General features: G+C 42.4%; 1 protein-coding gene across 1 annotated transcript in view; it reads right to left on the bottom strand.

The window, feature by feature from the left end:
- The window catches only part of me1 (malic enzyme 1, NADP(+)-dependent, cytosolic), a 111195-nt gene extending 91850 nt beyond the window's left edge, over nt 1-19345 (bottom strand). Inside the window, exon 1 of the mRNA XM_061718211.1 lies at nt 19147-19345. Within this exon, the coding sequence (XP_061574195.1) occupies nt 19147-19275 (129 nt within the window). The 5' untranslated portion in view covers nt 19276-19345. The remainder of the gene's footprint in view (nt 1-19146) is intronic.
- Nucleotides 19346-21566: the final 2221 nt, after the last annotated feature.

The raw sequence follows: 21566 nt of genomic DNA on the forward strand, positions 1-21566 counted from the left end.
TTCATGGCAAGATCAGACATGGACCTGCAGGACATTCTGAGAGCATAACCCTGACAAAATATGTCATACTTTAACGGTGCTGCAGTTTTTCAACACCAACTCTGAAAAGTGTCGAAACTGAAAAAAAGAGAAAAAGTATTCTTTTTTTTTTAAATTAAACATTAAAAACCAACCTTTTTATCTCAAATTTCAAAAAGAGTGACAGGTGCTGCTCTCATAGATGTTGATTTATACATGAAATCGTGCATTTGCTCTTCACAGGAACAACAATCTTGCGTGTTGGTTACTTTTCTGATTCAAACTGTGACCATCTGTCTTTCTTCTTTTCTGGTACTCAAAAATATTCCCAAAATGCACATTTTACCATTTTAAGAAGGAGGAACGGGGGAAAGTTGTGCATGATGCAACGACTCTTTCCACCAGCTGGAGGTGGAGGAGGAGTATTCCTTGTTGTGTCTTGGACATCTTGGAAGCAACTCACCTCAGCGGGACGGTAAAGTTTTAAGTAAAAACAAAAAAAAAGGCTGCACGACTGCTCATGGCAGCATACCTTTCCCCTCTGATTCACAAAGTGCACACCTTCCAAGCAGATGAGGATGACTTGGAACACTGAGCCCAATAAATCTGCCAGGGACAGAAACACCAGACAAACACCTGTATGAGGCGGCAGACACATGCGTCATTCATACAACGTGGGGTTACGACCACTGCTAAGAAAGGCAAAGATGGTCTCAGAAGTTTGCAACAGGACAGTTACCTTAGACCTTATAGCTCATTTCTTTCTTTCTTTGTAGTCACTGTTTGTGCATCTGGGAGAAATGACGGGCTGAAAGCTACAAGAACAAGCAGGCCATGAAACCTTGTAAGTAAATGTTAATCATTTATACGGCAGAACAGAAACAATTTGTCAACATTAAGACCACACAAGGACCTTTAAAATGAGTCATTGAGCTCGGTAAATATTTGTCTTCCAGGCCGGATACAGTTGACGTCTCACAAATACTAATCTCAGTCTATTTGTCTAGAAAGTATCTTCATCAGAAGGTCACTGCTAATAGTCAGAGTCAAGTGACATGGACGATTAAAGGTATAATGATGACGAATGAGTCCCTTAGTATTAAACTAAATGAGTTTGGTGTCCCTTTTTGTAAGCTCTCTCTGTTTATTTTGGGTGTGGGGCTTCAGCGCAGCAGCTTTGGCTGGAGATTCTCTTGGCGAGGGCCAGATGCCCTCCATCTGTTTCCTGCTAAACTGGCAGCCGTAACAGGGTTCAAGAGGATTGCCCTCATAATAAAGCTCTTTAAATCCATCCCTTCCTCTCAGGAGGAAGAGAAACAGCAGACATCAGCTCCCATCCGCGTCTCCTCAGGATCTTACAGCCTGACTAAGCTTTTCCCAGCGAATGTGCAGCGTAAGGCCGACATGCACACTTTCATTCCTGAGCAAATTTGGTCATTGGCAGTCGAGCTCTGGTCAGAGAGTTAATTCATCAATTGCTGAGATAAATGGAATTTTTCCCACACCAGGCGGCTGATGATGCCGTCAGATAGAGGCAATGATGAGAAGCAGGCCGACAACAAAATGAAGCTATTTTTTAGGGATGGCTCTGACTCATTCTGTTTTTCTTGTTAGGAACATTTTTGAAAAGATATTTCTGAACTGAAATCAAATTTAGGCTATGCTGACCAGAGCCAGATCCAGACCAAGACCCAGATGCAGATTCAGATCCAGGCCCAGACCCAGCAGCAAAGTGGATGAGATGCACTAGATCTCTGGGATATCTAAAATGAAAATTGCTCAAATTAATTAAAAAACATCACAACACAATTGTCACACAAATTATTTTCTAAAAATAAAGACATAATTCACATCAGCAATATCAGTAAAGTTAAGTGTGACATTCATGTCTACTTTTGAGAGTTTTCCTACATTTCAGTTTCACCTTAAAAAAAGTCATAATTTCCCATTTTAAGTAATAGTAATATAGTGAGAGGAATATGACACGAATGCAGCTCGTGTCCTAGCCTCTAAACAAGGTCAGCTTTTATGTCAACGAGGAAGACTTAAAGGGGACATATTATGGCATCTAATATCTATTTTAAATAGGCCTTGAATGTCTTAAAAACAAGCTTTTGATTGTTTTTGCTAAATAAATTCAAATAAATTCAGCCTCTGAGCCATGTCTTTATCTTCCGGTTTCTAACCTCCTCTATGCAGGATTCTGAGTGGCTATGATAATGAGGCTCTGTGCTGATTGGCTGCCTGAATGATGCGATACACCGCATCTGGCCCTTCGTTACGTAACGACGGGCACAGAATCTGAACGGCTCGTAGAAGAGAAAAGAAAAGAAAAAACATGTTTTTCATAATAGGTCCCCTTTAAGTTGGGCACAATGGGGATCAAAGTGTGGAGTCTCGTATGCAGAGCAGAAAAAACGTAGCTTTTGCTACAGCCTGCCAATGCCAGCCTCAAATCAACATCTTTTGCACCACCACCGTGAATGGAGAAGAGGAATATTGTATTGTGAGTGACATAGTATTGTGGGGGACCTATTACGAAAAACAAGTTTTTTCTTGCTTTAACATATATAAAGTGGTCTCCCCTCAGCCTGCCAACTCAGAGAAGGAGGAAAGCAACCAAATTGTGCAGTGTCTGTACAGCCGCCCGGATGAGCCGTCCAGTGTGATGTGACTTCTACGAGCCGTTCAGATTCTGCTCCTGTCGTTACATAGGTTGGCCTCCGATGCGTGAAACCACGCCCACAACTAAGTCCGCCGGCCGGAGCTTCTGCCATTTTTTTGTAGCGGTGTATTGAATCATCACGTCATGCAGCCAATCAGCACAGAGCCTCATTATCATAGCCCCGCCCACTTAGAATCCCACATAGAGAAGGAGGTTAGAAACGGGGAAGATAAAGACATTGCTCAGAGGCTGAATTTATTCTAATTTATTTATCAAAAACAGCTTGTTTTTAAGACATTCAAGGCCTGTTTAAAATAGGTATTAGATGCCATAATATGTCACCTTAAATAAAAAGAATCTGAAGTCATCAAGCCCGTGACCCTGAAAAGGATAAAGCGGGTATAGATAATGGATGGATGAAGTCATCAAGACTTGACGATAACTATGAGTAAAAACCTGCCACAGAAGACAAACACGATCAATCGGTTCATAATGTGGGTTCTTGGCTGGATTAGATTAGATGATTTTTTTTTAATGTTTTATTGTTGTGCATTTCTTTTACCATCACTGCAAAAACAGCCCCTGTAGAAAAGCTTAATACCCCATAAATATACTCAAAGTTGTCTTATTTTAAGCAAAAAATGTTTGCCAATGAAAACTTTCTTAAAACTAGAAAAATATTATAAAATAGTCTTCAATTTTCTTGAAACAAGAGTTTTGTTGCTTTGTTAGAAACGTGTTTTTGCAGCAAAGCCGCTGTTATCCGCTTGTGATTCGAACTGTTAGCACCGACATTATGGTATGTCATGAAAGTTTACATTACTTTCAGGTCTTAACATACTTAAAGCTATTGGATAAAATGATTTATCACTCTCACCTGTAATGCTGTATGCTGCAAACTGAAGCTGAAATGGTCTGTAAAACACAAAAATGTGATCTTTTGTGTTTGTTGTGAGGAGACTTCTGAGTCTCTGTGTCGTATTTCATAAAAACAATGATGTATTTAGGTTTTTTTCTTGTTCTGGTGTTTTCATTCGACCTAATGTCCCCTGTGTCTTTACCTAACCACACGATGACTTTGTTCTAAATACACTTTGTCTCGTGGCAGCACTTTTATCCGTTAAGTGGACAGTATTTCATTTTTACATAAAACTACAGAGATACTGGGAAATGAACAGAGCTCACCAATGTTGTTTTACGGTTTATGTGTCAGCTTCTCTGGCTGCGCTGACATCTCTTATAAAGCTTTTAAACTTCACTTCAGCATCAGGTCTCTTGTCCAAATCTGCACTTAGGGGGGAGCAAACTGCCTCCAACTCACTTCTCACTTGATGAGCCGTGACCTCCACCTAGCAGCACTGAAATCACCAACCAATGCGTCGTCTTAAGTTGCTGATCTTGAGCAAATATGCCAACGGAGGGCTCCTTAAATCAGGAGGTGTCAAGCTGTGAATGCACAGACATGCTTGTTGGTCAAACAGCCGTGAAAACCGAGCCACTGTTGACTTAGGGAGGGCAGCCTTAAAGTGGGTGGAGGCAGCAGACGGTCCCCCTTGAGGGAGATCTTTTCATGCTGCACAGTGCAGGTCCCTCAGGAGCCTGAGTGTTGCTGGGAAAATGTCCAAGGCAAATCAGCCGTCCCTGAGACCCCGGGTCCAAATATGCGCTTCTGGACCAGCGGCGCTTCAGAAGTCCCGGGCCGTGTTCGGGTGACCGTACGCCCGGATGGCTACGACCGTGCAAGCGCTCGGGAATGTTCTGTACAGTTCTTCTTCTCCTGCAACAGCCAAGCAGTCGTGCACGTGGAAAGAGGCCATTAGTTGAAACTAAAAACACGATTTAATCTTCCTGACTCAGACGTCATCTTCCTGTACCGAGTACGTTTGTCACAGCTGAGAGGTGAACGTGTTGCACTGCTGAGATGCTAGTTTTTTTATGGGTATTGTCCAGGTGACCAAGTATGTGTTAATGTACCATAAAAGCAACAACATATGAAAGAAAGGAACTGATCCCTTCACAAAGAAAACATCGCTGCTGTTAAAAAGCAGGAAGCAGCATTAGCTCTGTTGAAAAGAGGCATGGCTTTTCACTTTGAGGAGCAGCTTTTTATTCATTTCCTCTTTCGTATACGTGTGTTATTGATGACGGATTACTAAACTGACAGACTAATTACTGATCTGTGCAATTATTATTGTTTTTTGTTTGTTTTGAGTCCTAAAGCAGGAAATCCCATCTTGGCATGTCAGGTAAATGTGAACCGTGAAAAGAGATACATTTCATAAAACCTCAGCCTGCTTCTACATACAGGACTGTCTCAGAAAATTAGAATATTGTGATAAAGTTCTTTATTTTCTGTAATGCAATTAAAAAAACAAAAATGTCATACATTCTGGATTAAGATTAAAATTCCCAGAATATTCAAATTTTTTGAGATAGGATATTTGAGTTTTCTTAAGATGTTAGCCATAATCAGCAATATTAAAATAATAAAAGGCTTGGAATATTTCAGTTGATTTGTAATGAATCCAGAATGTATGACATTTTTGCATTACAGAAAATAAAGGACTTCATCACAATATTCTCATTTTCTGAGACAGTCCTGTAGTTAACGTGATTTGTCTTGACAACATTGTCATAAGAAGACTGACTTTGTGTTTTGCTAATTTTATGTGCCATCCAATCACGATGCCGTACAGCTTTATGCATTTTCTCTTTATGCTTAAACTACCTTTTGTTTTCAGCCTACATCATACGCCTTAATGTATCTACAGATAAGTCAACATGTACAGATTTGTGATTCGATTGACACAAATCCACTAAATCAGACATTGGCTTTTCTTAAAAAAAAGCAGCATCTATACGAAGCATGTCAGTCTACAACGTATCGTTTGAATTGATAACCGTGTGTCCTACTTTGGAAAATAGGTTCAGCATAATGCTCAGACGTTGTGTTGTAGTACTCGGGAACAAAACACCACCTTCAAATGGTCCCTTGTGTATCTTTGTTAAGACATGATGAGAGCTGCACTTCTATAATCTAACAGACAGAAGCAGCATTGAGGTGCAGAGGAGGTGAAATGACGGGCTGAAAGTGGTGGGATGCTCGGGACGGGCTTGATAGACGGGAGATGGAGCGCAGACAGGCTCCCTCTCTCCGTCTGGGAGACGTTAATGGATGCTCCGTTGTATTCAATGAATAAGAAGCAATCTTAGGGAAAAAAAAGGGGTGGGGGGGGAGCACAAAAGCGCTCTGAGGAGGTAAGTGTATTTCCAAGGAGCCGCTGCTGAACAAACAGCATCAGATGTGCGTTTGTGAGCACAGACAGTAGAACCGACGGTCTTATCAGATTACTCTCCGTTTGTTTGAGGTTCTCCTGAAGACAGCGCTGATGACAGCAGTGACAAAGCTGCACGTTCACAAAAACGGCATGTGTGTGTGTGCGAATCGGCCAGGCAGGTAGGTCGCCGAAGGGGAACGAGGGTGCAGTTATATCTGTCTGGTCGATCCACTCCAGTCCATCACAGGAATGTCTGGTCCGTAGCGATGCAGGCAGTCAACCTGAAACTCCGGGCCACACCTGAGACAGCGCAGACCCACACACGTGTTCCCCATACGCACATTTCTGCAGAGCGCTGTGGCCCACCTCATGAGGCGGCTGGATTTAAGCTGCTCTTCTGCATTCAGTCCGAATAGACACAGTTATCTGCCGAACTCATGTTCAGCCTCACACACAGCCTGTCACTCATGTCTGGACCGCCCCCAATTCACACACTGTAGAGTTTCAGACGAGTATCTGCTCATCCTGACAAAAATACTCTCTGATCAGTATGTATGATGACGGTCCCCGGAAAGTACAGTTATCCTCTCACAACGTAACTGAGGCAAAAACTAAAGAGGTCCAAGTTGTAAAACGTACTTTGTTTCATAATCTAAGGGGGCTTATGAAAATAAATCTGTTTTCCTGTGCTTGGATGCACATGGTGGAGGTATCGGCCATCTGTAAAGCTCAGTGAGAGGCTCAGGTTTACTGTGACATCACAGATCAGATATGAGTTCAACTGTTCAAGGGTCCGACCATTATCACCACCCACGTTTAGTTTAGTTTATTGGTCCTTTTAATTCCCAGTACTGGTGCAATTCGTAAACGTATAACAGCGTTTGCTACAGCTCTGATGATGGTTTTACATAAGAGACCTCAGAAGGAGAGAGAATCAGCTTCTACGAACGGAGCTGTAAACACGTGTTTTGCGTCAGATATTTCACTGATCTTCTTTAACATGTTGTTGGTATAAGACATTAATGTTTTCCCAATAAACACTATTCATTTGAAGAAGTGGGGACAGACGCCTTGGGGACAGAACATGTTGAACGGATTAACAATGATGTTGCTGTTCTTTGTTCATGTTTCTTTACTGTCAGTTTTACATGGAAAAATGTTTAGTTTAAAATGTTCATTCATGCAACAAATCTTAACCAAAAAATAAACCTAATAAACTTGAAACAAAACATAAATTACACTGAAAAGACAACAAAAACAACAAGAGACAACAAAGAAGAAAATGAGAAAAAAGGAGGACCGGAAATCATGCACATTAAATCATCCATAACGCTCATGACCACCCCTCAAACAAAACTGACATAAAGTCTTTTAATTGTAGGTTGTGCAGTGAAAACATGTGACCCGTTAGTATTATACAAGTATAAGTATACTATATATGTAAACAAGCAAACAATAGAAGCTCAGAAGTGTATTTCTGTAGGAGGGTTGTTGGTTTGACTACCAAACTGCCTCCCAGGAGTCCTTCAGTCAGATATAGGGCCAATCCCAATACACCCCCTACTTTCTACCACTAGCCCTCCCTCACTACCACTACCCCTAAAAAAGAAACCACAGATTTTAGGGCACTTGAAATCTTCCCAGGGCCCAGTCCCAATACTCCCACTACCCCTACTTTTCAGCACCACCCCTAAATTTTGCTTGCTACGTCACTGCGTGGTTTACGTTCGGGTACGTAAACGACTGCGTAGTTACGTTTGCACATACGTCACACCATATCAGGAAGCCGAGAGGCAAAAGCTGTTTTAATTTCAGCTGTAGCGCTGTTAATATGCCACTTTATTAAGTTTTAATATTTTTTCAGGCGTAAAAGTAACCGTTAAGATCCCCAACCTGGGCTCAGTTTATCCAAATAACGCCTGTTAAGAAATTTGATCCGATGTTTTGGGAGAAAAGCCGGCTCGGAACAGCAGCAGCTCACGGCCAGGTCAACCTGCGCCGTCGTGGGGGCACGGTGGCGCAGCTGGTAGTGCAGCGGTCTCACAGCAAGAAGGTCCTGGGTTCGATTCCCGCCGGGGGACGCTGTGGGTGCTGAAGTGCGTGTTAGTTCCCCCATGACTTCAGTGCCCACACCATGGGTGGGGTTGGCGAAAGGATCTTTCTGTGTGGAGTTTGCATGTTCTCCCCGTGTTCCCCTGGGTAGCTAATGTGAGCTACCCTCACAAAAACATGCAACAGTCCTGGGCTATACATGCCCCCTCTGGCCAACCGGGGCGCCAGATGGGGTGGGGAGGATCCGGCCGGAATAACGTGATCCTTCCACGCGCTACGTTCGGCCGGAGAAACCCCACCCTGTCTGGTGAAAAGATGCGGCCTGCTCACTCCTCAAGTAAAGGAGGAGACCTGAGCTCAGTGCAGGGCCCTCCCGGGGTTGGTAGAGGATGGCAATGCCCAGGACTGTCAGTAGGTAGGAGCACGGGGTGGTAAAAAATGGGAAAAAAACCGGGATAAAAAATATTTAAAAAAAAAAAACCTGCGCCGTCGTCCGGGGGAGAAACCTGCAGCTCTGTGGAGAATTACCGCTGGCTGAAATCATTTAGGAAAATAAATGTTGGTTTAATAGATGAAATCTATGAAATCTGAAACAGTTGTAGCTACGCCTGTTAGGAAATTTGCTCCGAAAATTTCGGGATGATGATGCCTGCCGGCGTGGGAGCTGATTGGGATATGGTTCCGCATTAAATCGACGCAGAGCCTACGGCGTAGGGTACGCCGTATGGCGCGCGTCGCCGCGTAACCTACACCGTAGGCTCTGCGTCGATTTAATGCGGTACCATAAATCAGCCTTTATTCTGGCGTGATCTTTGCAACAACGGGCAAACGAGTGATTATGTACATTCACTGAGTGAATATTATGAAAGTAAAATATATATTTCTCGCTAGAAATGTAATCAAAACGCATTTTTAGGCAGAAACTAACTCAAAATATTGATTTTATTCACTAAAAAATAAGAAATGTCCGCCATGTTTTTTTTTTTATTCAGTCCGCAAATGACGACGAAAAGCATTCTGGGAAATTTTTCTGGCCCTAGGTCAGCTAGTGTGCATCTGAAAACCCTCGCTCCATAGGGCCAGATTCATAGCCACTAGACCTCGTTTAAACCCCTACCACTAGGTGAAAAGAGGAATTGGGCGCAAAATTTAGGGGTAGGGCTGAAAACTAAGGGTAGTGGGTGTATTGGGACAGGGCCTTTAACACACATTTTCCCTTTCCTGCTTCCATCACCTTGCCTCAACATATAAGACACAGAATGAATGAAATGTAAATCAGGAAAACAACAGTAGATAAATAGAAATAGAGGGTGATCATGGGTGAACTGAATTGTTTCATCAGAAGTTGAAAACAATTTCTAAAAGAGGTCAATGTGAACCTCAAAGGTTAGCTAAACGACTGCAGTACCTAAATGGGAAAAATAAATGAAATTGTTTTGTTTGTTTATTGTGCATTATTGAGCATTAGTGTAACTACATATATTGTTAAAGAGGGAACTGAGTTTCATCATAGTTAATCCAATCAAGGACAGGAAGTGCTTAAGGAAAAGTCCTGTTAGGAGTCACGGGATCAAACGTGTCATTTGCCAGAACAAGGACCTTAAGAAGCTCATCGTTTGTTTCTGCCTTCGTCAACTCAAGAGATGCCTGTGAAATTTGCTTTAAAGCTCCTGCTCCGTCGTGACAGTCAGAGGATTTCCCAGACAATCTGGCGTGTTGATAGCACAGCAGAGAAGGACGCTTGAGCAGAGATAAATGCAGAAAACTCCCAAAACATTTGGTTAAAAAAAAAGAGGGGGATTCAGAGACACAAAAGGAGAATATTTCCACATCCAAATTAAAAGCATTTTCCAATTTGTTTGTTGCTGAATGTACTCGTCTCGTTTAAAGGAAAATCTAATGGTGATGGAGGAAAAACAGCTTTTCTCCGGGGGTAAAATGTTGCAGCCAAACCAGAGTTACTCTTTAATGAGCTCCAGCTGCCACGGAGGGTTATCAGGACAATCCCCCCTAAGCATACCGTCACATCCTCTAAACCCAATCAGATACACCACAGTCCAGAAACACAGATTCTTAACTTTACTGTTTCACCCCGCTACGTCACATGTGGAGCCTGTGGTCGCCGTCTGGACATGAGCGCTGCTATTTACAGATCCCAATAAAGAAGAACTTACAGTTTAATCAAGAGCATCGCTGTGAGTTTTTGTGGGATTTAGCAATAAAAGGATAAGGATGAATGACAACCCTACTCCTCACTCTGTGCTACACTTGGAGGGCCGTTCTTTGTGAGTCTTTTATCCGCTATTCAGAAAAAATTATTGTTGCTGTGTAAACAAGTAAAATCTGCCCGGCAGACAGTGGCGGCGAAACTGTCGAGTTAAAGAGGTCAACAAACAGAGCAGAGCTGCCAGGTCTTGTTCTCCTCAGCCTTTATGACTGACTGCACTTGTTCCAGTCGCCTTCGCCCACAGCTCAGATCCAGTGAAAGGGCATCTGTTGGGTGCCAACTCACCAGAGGCTCCGCTCAGCCGTCGAGCTGGAACTGCATCTCTGATTGCAGGCTAAGACTGTTTTTTTTTTAAAAAGGAAGTTGTTGTTGTTGTTTTTGTTGTTTTTGAAAGCAGAGGCGGGCCGAACCGGCATCAGAGGGTCGTACTGAGAGCCGAGATGCACACAGATGCCTCATTAAGATGTGATCAAGCGGAGAGACAGAGGACGTCTGTGGAATGAGGCCAGTGGCCCGCTCACCGCCACAGAGGAGCCTTTCTGCACCTCGCGCCCCATTTCATCTCTTTATTGCACAGCAAAACACACCTATAATGTCCGGTTCAGCCTCGGGGGGGGAAGGGGGGACGCAGGGATTTAAGAGAGGCCGTGCGTGTGCATACATCTGCAGCATGTGTGGAGGGATTAAAGGAAATCGAAGCCCGCCGATGTGAGGACAGGCCGCTTTCAGCGCCGTATCCCTCAGCATCAATTAGCAGGGTGTGTTGTGACTGGCTCCTGTTAGAGGTGGATGGACCAGCTGGGAGAGGTAAACACACCTCAGCCCTGGGGACGGCTGAAATCAGGAGGAGGGCGACAATGCGCCACTGCCTGAGCCACAGAGGCCTGCCTGTACTGGGCCACTAGCACGCCTTAGGACTCATTTCCTACCTTCCCATCCAACTTCCTCCACCCCCCGTTCACGCATCGGGCCGACGGTGGAGGGCTCGCCTCACAGCATAAGAAGCCTTTTTTCTGCTGTTACGCTCATCTGCATGTGTCTAAGGACACCTGTGTTTGGGGTCACTTGGGCCGACCGATGGAGCGTCTAACACCTGCAGACCAAAATCAGAAACCGCTCGGACGATTCAGAAAACAAAATAATTAAAAAAAAAATTTTTAATTCTTACGTTTACTTAGACTTTTATTTAATGTTTTTTTCTTGCTACCTTAAAGGGGACCTATTATGGCATCTAATACCTATTTTAAACAGGCCTTGAATGTCTTAAAAACAAACTTTTGATTGTTTTTGCTAAATAAATTAGAAATTCAGCCTCTGAGCCATGTGTTTATCTTCCCATTCTCTAACCTCATTATCTATGTGGGATTCTGAGTGGGCGGGGCTATGATAATGAGGCTCTGTGCTGATTGGCTGCCTGAATGACGCGATACACCGCTACGAAAAAATGGAGGAAGCTCTGGCCGGCGGAGTTAGTTGTGGCCGTGGTTTCACGCATCGGAGGCCAACCTATGTAAATCGCACCCGTCGTTACGTAACGACAGGAGCAGAATCTGAACGGCTCGTAGATCCACATCACACTGGACGGCCCATCCGGGCGGCTGTACAGACACTGCAGAATTTGGTTGCTTTCCTCCTTCTCTGTGTTGGCAGGCTGAGGGGAGACCACTTTATATATGTTAAAGCAAGAAAAAACGTGTTTTTCATAATAGGTCCCCTTTAAATTCATTTGTTTTTGCATGTCTGGTCTGCAACACATTACACAAACAAGTTGGTATTGGGTCAAATAAGTGTCAAGTGAGGAAGTGAAGGAAAGAAATGATGATGTTATTTCAAACAGATGATTTCAATAGGTTATAATAATAAGTGTTTACTGCATCTTTAGTTATATTTTCCATTTAATCCCAACATTTTCTGATTTGGGATTGTACTTTATTTCCTAATTTTTTGTCTTTTCACACCACAAACAACACTTAACGTTCTGTCACAATTCTTGTTATTTTCACTGGGCTGGACAAGTGGGTTTGCGCTCAGCTCAGTTTGATCGTCAGGGAAAATAACAAGAGTTGTGACATTGTTTCCTCATCAAAGTTTCTGTACTCACATAATCAATCTTATTAAGCCGCACTTTCTCCCAAAGCAACAAAAACTGTGAGGTCATTTAGGGCAAGCAGCTTCAAGTCGAGATGAAAAGCTACCTTGTAAACTGAAGAACAAAGGACTGCGGCTCTTGTAACATTCACTCTTTACGCCACTAAAAAGAACGGACGGAGAAAGTAAAGGGAGGAAGAAAAACACCCTCAGCAAACAGTTTGTTTTAAAATGGCCTTTTCAGTCTTGTAGTCGTGTTTTATCCCACCGTTAAAGGCATCAGAGGCATGTTTGGCATCTAGCTTCAAGCACTTAGATCCAAACATATAAAATACAGTTTAATGTCTCCGGAGGTTGGCTGGTCATGAATCCACATGAATTCAGATCACTATATCTTGCCCTCTGGAAGACCATGCGCTTACACTGGGTCCATTTAGTGTCCGAAGGTGTAAATTGATAAGTAAACAAACCGCTTAATGGGCCGGGTTTAAGCGCTGGAGCTCAGAACTCCAGGGCTAAAACCTGAAGCCCAGAGCGCTGGCGTCTGGATTGGCTGCTGTGACGGGCGCTCATGTTCGTAGTTTCAAAAGAGGACTTAAAAAAGGATGTAATTCATATCGGACCAGTTAAGCTATTTTCTCTGAATCAACTTCCAAATCACAGAGTCATCATGTGACACCAAAAAGCATGTAGGCTAACCCCTTATATATTGACTTGATTGACTTTTTTTTTCTTCTTTCCCTTATAAATAAACAGTCACGTTCCATTACAGACCTAAATGTGTACTAGTCTGGCATATCAATTAATATATGTGCAATGATGTGCTTGCTGATTGTTGTCGCTACATAGCTGCGCGTGTCTGTTGTTCAATACAACTGCGTCAGACCAAGCGCAGACACAAGGTGCTCTGATCCAGACGGGTGGAGTGTGGAACAAACTGTCACACAATGTCAAGAGAACAAGACAGATTCAGGAAATTTCCATCAGGGAATGAAAAAAGAAAAAAACTAAAGAAAATGGAAGAGTTTAATGCCTCTCTGAAAGGTTCGTTTGATAAATTTGTTACAAAAATTACCAATCCGACCGGGTCTCAAGCAGCCGCGGGGCCCGCGTCGAGGCAAGAGATGATGATGATGTTTGTTAATGTGTTAACTTATGGGGCAATTTTGTTTTGGGTAGAACTGGAATGAAACACAAACTATATAATGTCAGTTGAGTTAGGCCCCTATGTCACTAATATACTGGATAAGTCGCTCTCAGTAACAGGCTGATTTGATTCATGTAAGATTATTTGTGTGTGACCAATGTTGTAATAAACAGGCATTACTATAAAAAATATCTTGACTTGTCATGTCTTGTCAATGCAATGCTTCATAATGAAACTTGTGTATGTGTTTGTATCAGTATCAGTACCAGTATTTTGCTAATTGGAGAGTTAAAATTGCGCATATAGACACCCGATCCGACCCGAAAAAACCCCAAAATGTTGCCCCCCCCCGGCCATTTCGCACAGGGCCTCGCAAATCTCCCAGACGGCTCTGTCTCAGGAACATGGGTAATGACTGGGCATTGGCCCAAAACGGGTCTCTCAACAGGGTCCCGCTGGGCTAACCACATAAGCGCAGCACGAGTGGGCAATTTACATGAGGCCAACATGGAACGAGCAGCCAACCTCACATGGAGCCTCCTTTTCCAGTCCATTCATACGTCAGATGGACCTCAAGTACAAATGTTCAAAGGACAAAAGCAACAGCATCAAGATCTCGATAACCTTTGAAACAACAGATCTGACACGGCAGCACTTCAGGTCAAAGGTCGCCGGCACCGATGTGCCCAGTGGCATCTTTAAACCAATGCATTCAGATAACACGTTGGCCAGCAGACCTTGGCTAAGGCAGCAGGTACGATCTGTTTCAGCGTCTCAAAGAACAGATGCTTGTAGAAAAACAGCAAAAACCGAGGATAACTTCATGAAACTGACGATGAGTCCAGCCCTCTACTGCAAACACTCAGATACCAAGAAAGAGAATGACCACACAAAGTAAAACGCTGCCATAGAAATCAGCAACCACTGGTTCACCAGTAAAGTGAAAACACAGCAAAAAAGGAAAGGCGGACATTTGCTAAACTTATTAAAAAGCTGAAACCAGTGGGCAGAGACAGAAACTGAAAGGGCCAAAGAGAGAAACTTTACAGGCTGTCACGCCCTGAGTCCAAACTGCTTTTGCACGTGAAAACAACCTGCGGTTTGCGCAGGTCAGTCAGGACGTGTCGCTGTTAAGCAAAGAGTTAAATCTTGGCACAGTGGCACACACTGTCCTGTTTGCTGCTTCATTTATGCTGCAAGAGAGAAATCTCTCCGTGTGCACAAATGCCCCAGTAAGCATGACACAGCAGAAAGTGCAATGTAGAAAAACAGTGATATGATGTGATCTCTGATATATTAAGGTAATTTAGCTAAATATGTTTCAAAGTGACACTGTAAAGTTTTGTTTGTGATACTTTTAAATAAATTAACTTATAAACTTTGAGTTAAACTGAACTTGTAGATTGTTTGAGAATGATGATATAAGTTTTTGCCTAGGGTTTTTCTTTGGTTGAGTCTGTGTGATTTCTTGCTGAATACAAGTACTCAGCTGGCCAGCAGTCTGAGGTCGACCATGTCTGATTCTCTTCTTCCTGATCTGTATTTGGCCACATTATTGTCCTTAATCACAAGTGAACATTTTCCTTGTTCCCAAAGTCTAACATTAAGTTGCTCTGCACCACATCTCTGATTTCTCAGCCAAACGTCCCTGCTTGCATGCAAATACGCTCTGCTCCGCTCCGAAAATATGAATCTCCACTCCGATTCATGCCGCGTGTACAAATCACCTGCCCTTCAGTTTCAGCCCTCATATCTGCAATCTGGAGTGAGCCTTTGTCACAATTCTGCACTTTCATTTCTACTTTTTTATCTTGGATTGTTTTGTAATTACCCTGTCTAAAAAATAGAACTAAGTTTTATGACGCTGACCTTGGCTAGCCTGGGTCTGCAGATTATGTGAGGCTTTTATTTCTGTTGTGGACAAATTGAAAAAACATCTGCAGATGTAGCCAGATAACCAACCATGGCAGACGACAAATGAGACACAGAAACATACCTCTATGTATACGTACAGTCTACCAGAGATATCAGGTGTATAAAAACAAGTGGACAAACTCACTATGACATCACCGATGAACGGCTCTCTGAAGAGCGTGTCTAAAGTTGGTTTTGATCCTGAGCAATGCCATCTTGGCAGTAACTGACCCAACCATCCCTGATTAAACCAAAAAAAGGCAAATGGGAGGAAAGACCAAGCCTGGCGACGGGTTGGAACACGTCTACTGAACCACGGACACCATAGCCGAACTGTTTTAGCTTAGCTTGTCTTAAGCTATGGTGCATATTAGTGCTACCGTGCATTCATGGTGAGTGAATCTGTCCATCCATCCACGTGTCTGACATTTCTACCAAAACAACATTTAAAATGATTACATGAGGACTCTAACTGAGCTCCACCAGGACCTTTGGCTAACAATCTGCAGTCAGAGCCCAGTTCTTGCTGAGGTCTAGGTCAGTAGCGGAGCCAGAGGGGGAGCGAGGGGGCGGTCGCCACCGGGCCAACAAGCTCCTAGGGCCCAATGATAGGGCCCCGTTTTGTGTGATACGTTCATCTATAATCGTACATTGTAGGCTATAATAACAATAAAATGTGCATTGTGCGGCCAGTGTAGGCTAAGTCTTACTTTACAACTGTCCTGAACGCATCGGGGCTGTGAGCCAACGCTGATTGGCTGTAACAGTTACAGCCAATTTGCAGACTCGGCAAGTTTGCTGCTATGAAGGAGATGAGCGCTAAACTTTAAAAGGACTAAGCATGTACAAAGTTTTGAATGTTACCCTGTTTTCCACGTTACCTGGATTATTTTGTTCGGGCCAAGGGTTATGGAAGAGTCAACTGCCATTGGTAAGTCAGTGTAAGCTTCATAAATAATTTCTTTATCAGAATGTTGTGGTAGCTTTGACCACCTGCCTATTTGAATGTTTGTGTTGTTGTCAACTAGACCGCCGAGTCTATTCTCTATTATAGAGCTCAAAATGATGATATAGACCGCTAGGGCTGGGCGATATGGACCAAAAGTCATATCTCGATATTTTCTAGCTGAATGGCGATACTCGATATATATCGATATTTTTTCTGTGCCATAATTGGGGTTTCCCCCAAAGCATTATAGCATAGCATCTCTGTTAGCTTCATTTTTTGAGGCAAACCCTTAAAAAAACAGTCAGTTTTAATACAAAGCCTCGTGCCAAATGTCACACAGGTTCCTTTATTAACAGAGATCTGCACAATATCAAAATGTATAAAACAAATGAAATAAAAATAAACTGCCTGCATAAATACAATAAAAATGCTTCTTGAATAAAATAAAACAAATATCCCTTTCCTGCATAACAATTAAATTAAAATACACTGTGCAATTAATACAATGTAGACAGTAACAGGCAGACTTTTCCACTGAGGTTGACAGTTGTGCAAATAACAAAACATTTGTGCAAATCTCAAATAAAACATTCAAGTCAATTTGTCACAAAATAAGCTATATCAAAATCATAAATAAAAATAATAAAAAAAATAAAAATTATTATTTATTTTTTTTAATCGATATAAACGATATTGTCTCGTATCATATCACGTTTGAAAATATATCGATATATATATTAAAATCTCGATATATCGCCCAGCCCTATAGATGGCTGTGTCTATATCTATCTAAATAGATTGTGTAATTTTAGACCAGTTATGTTTTTTTTGTATTTAAGCTGTATCAAAGATGGAACTGAGTCAGTCCGTGATTATCTGAGTTTTCAGCGCCGTGTGATTGACAGCTGTCAGGCCTATGTGTGTCTGTTCTTCTGAACAAGTTTGTGACTTTACTCTGCTTTCTGCAGCATAGGCCTATAGGCTTGCTTCGTGAGCATAAATGTTGTTTGATGGGCAGGATGAGGTTTTGTTGAATGTTAAAATGACTATCATAAGGGCCCATTGAGAATGCTCCGCCCCCTCTGTACTGAGACCCACGCTCCCTTGGAAAAGAATAGAATAAAAAAAGGAAAAGAAAAGAATAAAAGCCTCGGAAACATGATCAGGTGAGTCAAACTTGGCAAGAATGAGACTACAATGTATGCCCAAACTCAGCAGACGTGGTGTTGAGAAACACCAACCAACCAGCACATGTACCTTATTAAATAAAGGTCAAATATTGGCAGCGTTTGTATGTATACACACATCACAATACTGCACACACTTACACACGGAAGAACAAACCGACAGAGCTGATTTTCAACATCTGATGTCATGGGGGGAGTCATTATCCTGCCAAACAAACGGCCGCTGTAGAGCCACCAGCTCGCCACCCATCACACCACAGATAACAACCCCGTCTGAACTCCACTATCTCACTCTGACTGGTAGTTTCTACAACTGTGGTGATAAACAAGATACATGCAACATTATCAGCTCAGAGCAGCTCTCTGTGTGTAAATACGCTCTGGACATCTGAGTGGGTTTTTTTTTGTGCCATATCTAAAAATGAATGAATAAACTACAATAGATTAAGTAATAGGGCTATAGTTACAATAGAGAACTAGATTTGGCCAATGAGAGGCTAGAAAATCCATTCAGATAGAAACAATACACTCTGCAAGAGTTTTTAAATGACTGAAACTGACAAAGGGCAGCTGACTCAGGGTTAGAGGACACACCTGACATAAAACTGAGCTTGGGAAATAAAAGTCTGACCTCTGAGGCCCGTTAAACTGGAGAGAGTACTAGAAAGGGAAAAAGCTGCCACACTCTGCTTGTGATGCATTTATGAATGGTACGGGGTAAATACACCAGTCCAACTGTGTGCTTACAGTCACAGCAGAAATTACACTGACAGGCCCGTTCTTTAGTGAAAACATGCTAAGTCATGGCTGTGTCTCATGATGTAAGAGGAAGTGGCTCAGCATTATTTATTGCATGATTAGGTGACTTATATCAGAGTACTGTTCCCGTTTTTTTAATTTTTCCTTTTCCAAGATGAAGAAATTAATTCATCTTGTACAGTCATATTGTCTTGAATATGCATATTATCCTCAATTTTTATGAACCTCTGGTGCAATCTGTTAAATAATGTTATAGTGGTCGTGTTTGTTCCCTGTTGTCCCTGAACAGCAACAGGTCGGAGTAAACAAAGCCTCCCTGCAGCGACAGCACCGTTTGGTCTCTTTAACTCTAAATATAACCGGGTCTAAAGCTGATACCCTGACGTCCGGGCCGCTGCGGCGTTCACGGACCTATCCCTGGCTCCGCCACCGGAACACATTCAAGAAAGGAAGCCGATTACAAACGATAAATAAACGTTTAATGTCGCAAATACTTGTTGTGACTGACACTGGTTATGTAGTAGTATATAGGAAAATGTTAATTATCATGTGGATCAATCTAGCTTGGTGGAATACTTAAATTAAGAAATTACAGTCATGTTTTAACAACAATAATGTGTCAGAAACCCGTTACCGTTAGTCATCTACGTAACTTGAGAGTTAACTAAACTTCGTTATTTACAAAAGTCAACATCCGCTTTTTATTCATATTCATAAACTATTTTTAATCAAATGATAACTTAGGGGCTTTCTCTGAGGTTGTCATATTTCCGGGAGCACCTGAAGCCAGCAGCTTACTTGTCACCGGCTGTTGTTAATTGAAACAACCTCTAAACTCTCACAAACGTCCGCGGGCGCTCACCTTGTTGAGGTAGGGGTTTCGGGTGACATCGTATCCCCTCTTTTTGGTGTACACGAACGTTTTCCCTTTGTCCTGGGACTCGTGCATCTCCGTTTCCACCGACTCCCGTCTGACCAGCCCGTGTGCCATGTTGTTGCCGGTGTTCTGTCTCTTTAAATAGCGCGACTCTGCCGGAGCGCCTGAACGCAACAAGTGGACGCGCCGCTGCAGCGGAGCTGCGTTAAGAAGCGCTGCAGCCGCTTATCAGTGAAGAGGTGCAGGGTCATTCATGCAGGCCAGGCCTTCACAAGTGTTAAAAGACAGCTATATCAGTAGTGTGATAAAGTTTAGATTTTTGCTTTGAGAAAATAATATTTCTTTTAGCAAACTGAACATATAGAGATGTGACTTTAATGCACCTCAGGTTAAAATGATATGAACCCTTTAATGCCTAACATATAACCTAATACACATAAACCTTTTTATTATTTGAAGTGGTTATTATATATATATATATATATATATATATATATATATATATATATATATATATATGAAAAACACTCCTAATTTTGTCAATAAAAGTTTCTAAACAATAATTTTGTATCACCATGAATACACTGAATAATGTTATGTATGTTTTTATTTATTGGTTTTATTTATTAAAGTTTTTTTTATTGTATAAAATGTTTTCCTTGTTTGATTTGATTATGGGGTTGGGAGCGAAGTCTCAGATAATCACGTACCAAATATGATCATCTGACATTGTAGCTACAGAGCAATGTACGCCAAAACCTCCAAGCACAGAGACAGTTTCTTCCTCCAAGCTGTTGCTCTGATGAACTCTCATCAGTCATAGAGTCTCAAAGTAATCAATCAATAACTGTGCAATAATAATAATAATAACCACAATCATATGCTGTAACAATACACCTTTCAATAACCATGTCTACCTCATACTACTGCACCTTTCACTTTTAAATTGTATATATATTAATAAGAGCCATTTGTCTATTTACTGTACAGTGAGCGAAAATAACTGAGTCAAATTCCCTGTCTTGTTTGACCTGACTTGGCCAATAAACCTGATTATGATTATGATGATTATGATTATGATTGTAGGGTCAAATAACAGATTTATGCATAATTAGGGGTGTGGTTTATGAGTGACAGCTGTGTGACAGCATATTGTGTCAAACAGTAGCTGTCATCCTTTAACTTAGAGCTTTTGGTGAATGTGGCTTCCAAGCTGTCAATTAAATGGTTTGTTGTGCACTTATTTGTCCGGGCAAACTGCTGTGAGGGGTTCTGGTTTGGTATGAAAGGGTCTAGAGGTGAATGTCCCGGCTGGGGCAGCTGGGAGCAGCAGACACCCTGGATCCCAGTCAAAGGCTGAGCCAGTACCAGCTGGAGGACGGCTGCTACCCCAGCAGTTGAGCCACTTTCATCCCGAGCCCCACCACCATTGGCCCCTCCTTCTTTCAGGTCCTGGGCAATCTTTCCAGGCTGGCTATCCAAAAATAAAGGCCTCAGGAGGAAATCAACCAAGACCTCAGGGAAAGAACCTTCACAAGTCTTGTTCATCCTTAGATACAATCCCCAGATGTCTGGAGGTCCAAGGTTCATCTGTTCATAAAATAATAAGCAAATGTGAACACCATGGGAGCACGCAGCCATCACACGACGCAGGAAGAAGACAACTTCTGTTTCCCAGAGATTAACCAGTGGTGTGATATTGTGCAAATGACTGAGACCAGGAAGAGAGCATCATCAACGTCATTGACCACAGTAAAATGTATCTCTGCCCCGACATGAGCTAAAAGGCCAAACAGATAAAGCTACTGCTTCAGAGCCGCCGTAAATAAAGTCAGGTTGTAGAAAATACCAGCAAGGTATTTGAGAAGCTTGTGGAGGTTTCCCCAAATGATTTGAGTCAAGTAAAACAGATTAAAGGCAATTTTACTAAATGTTTAATGAAAACTTCTTCTGGAAAAGTTTGCTCAGCTTTATCGTCCCACATGGAAATAAAACAATTTGTCTTGGTCTGAACTGTATATAAACTCATGGTTGCAGCTGTATGTGCTATAGTTTCAATCTCCCAAGTCTCTGATGAGTCATTACTTTTGTTACTAATACGCGCTTTGAGGGACACGGTGAGACTGAGCTGCGACAGCAGGGAGGTTATCGGAGGGCCGACCTCCAGCCTTCACACGGTTACAGCACCACAGTGTTGCAACATCAGGCAGCAGGGAAGTCTGACTGAAATACTCTGGCATTTGAGCAGCATAAGGAAGGTTATTCCATCCTCGGACCATATGGTTCACGTTAATGAGGTGACTGCTGCACGTGTGCCGCCGCCTTGACTCCAAACCGACCCCCTGGTCCACGTCATGAACCTCTGTCCCAGCAGGGAGATATTGATTTGAGGGAAATCCATTTAT

Source organism: Cololabis saira, chromosome 3, assembly GCF_033807715.1.
Source record: "Cololabis saira isolate AMF1-May2022 chromosome 3, fColSai1.1, whole genome shotgun sequence".
Classification (NCBI taxonomy): domain Eukaryota; kingdom Metazoa; phylum Chordata; class Actinopteri; order Beloniformes; family Belonidae; genus Cololabis; species Cololabis saira.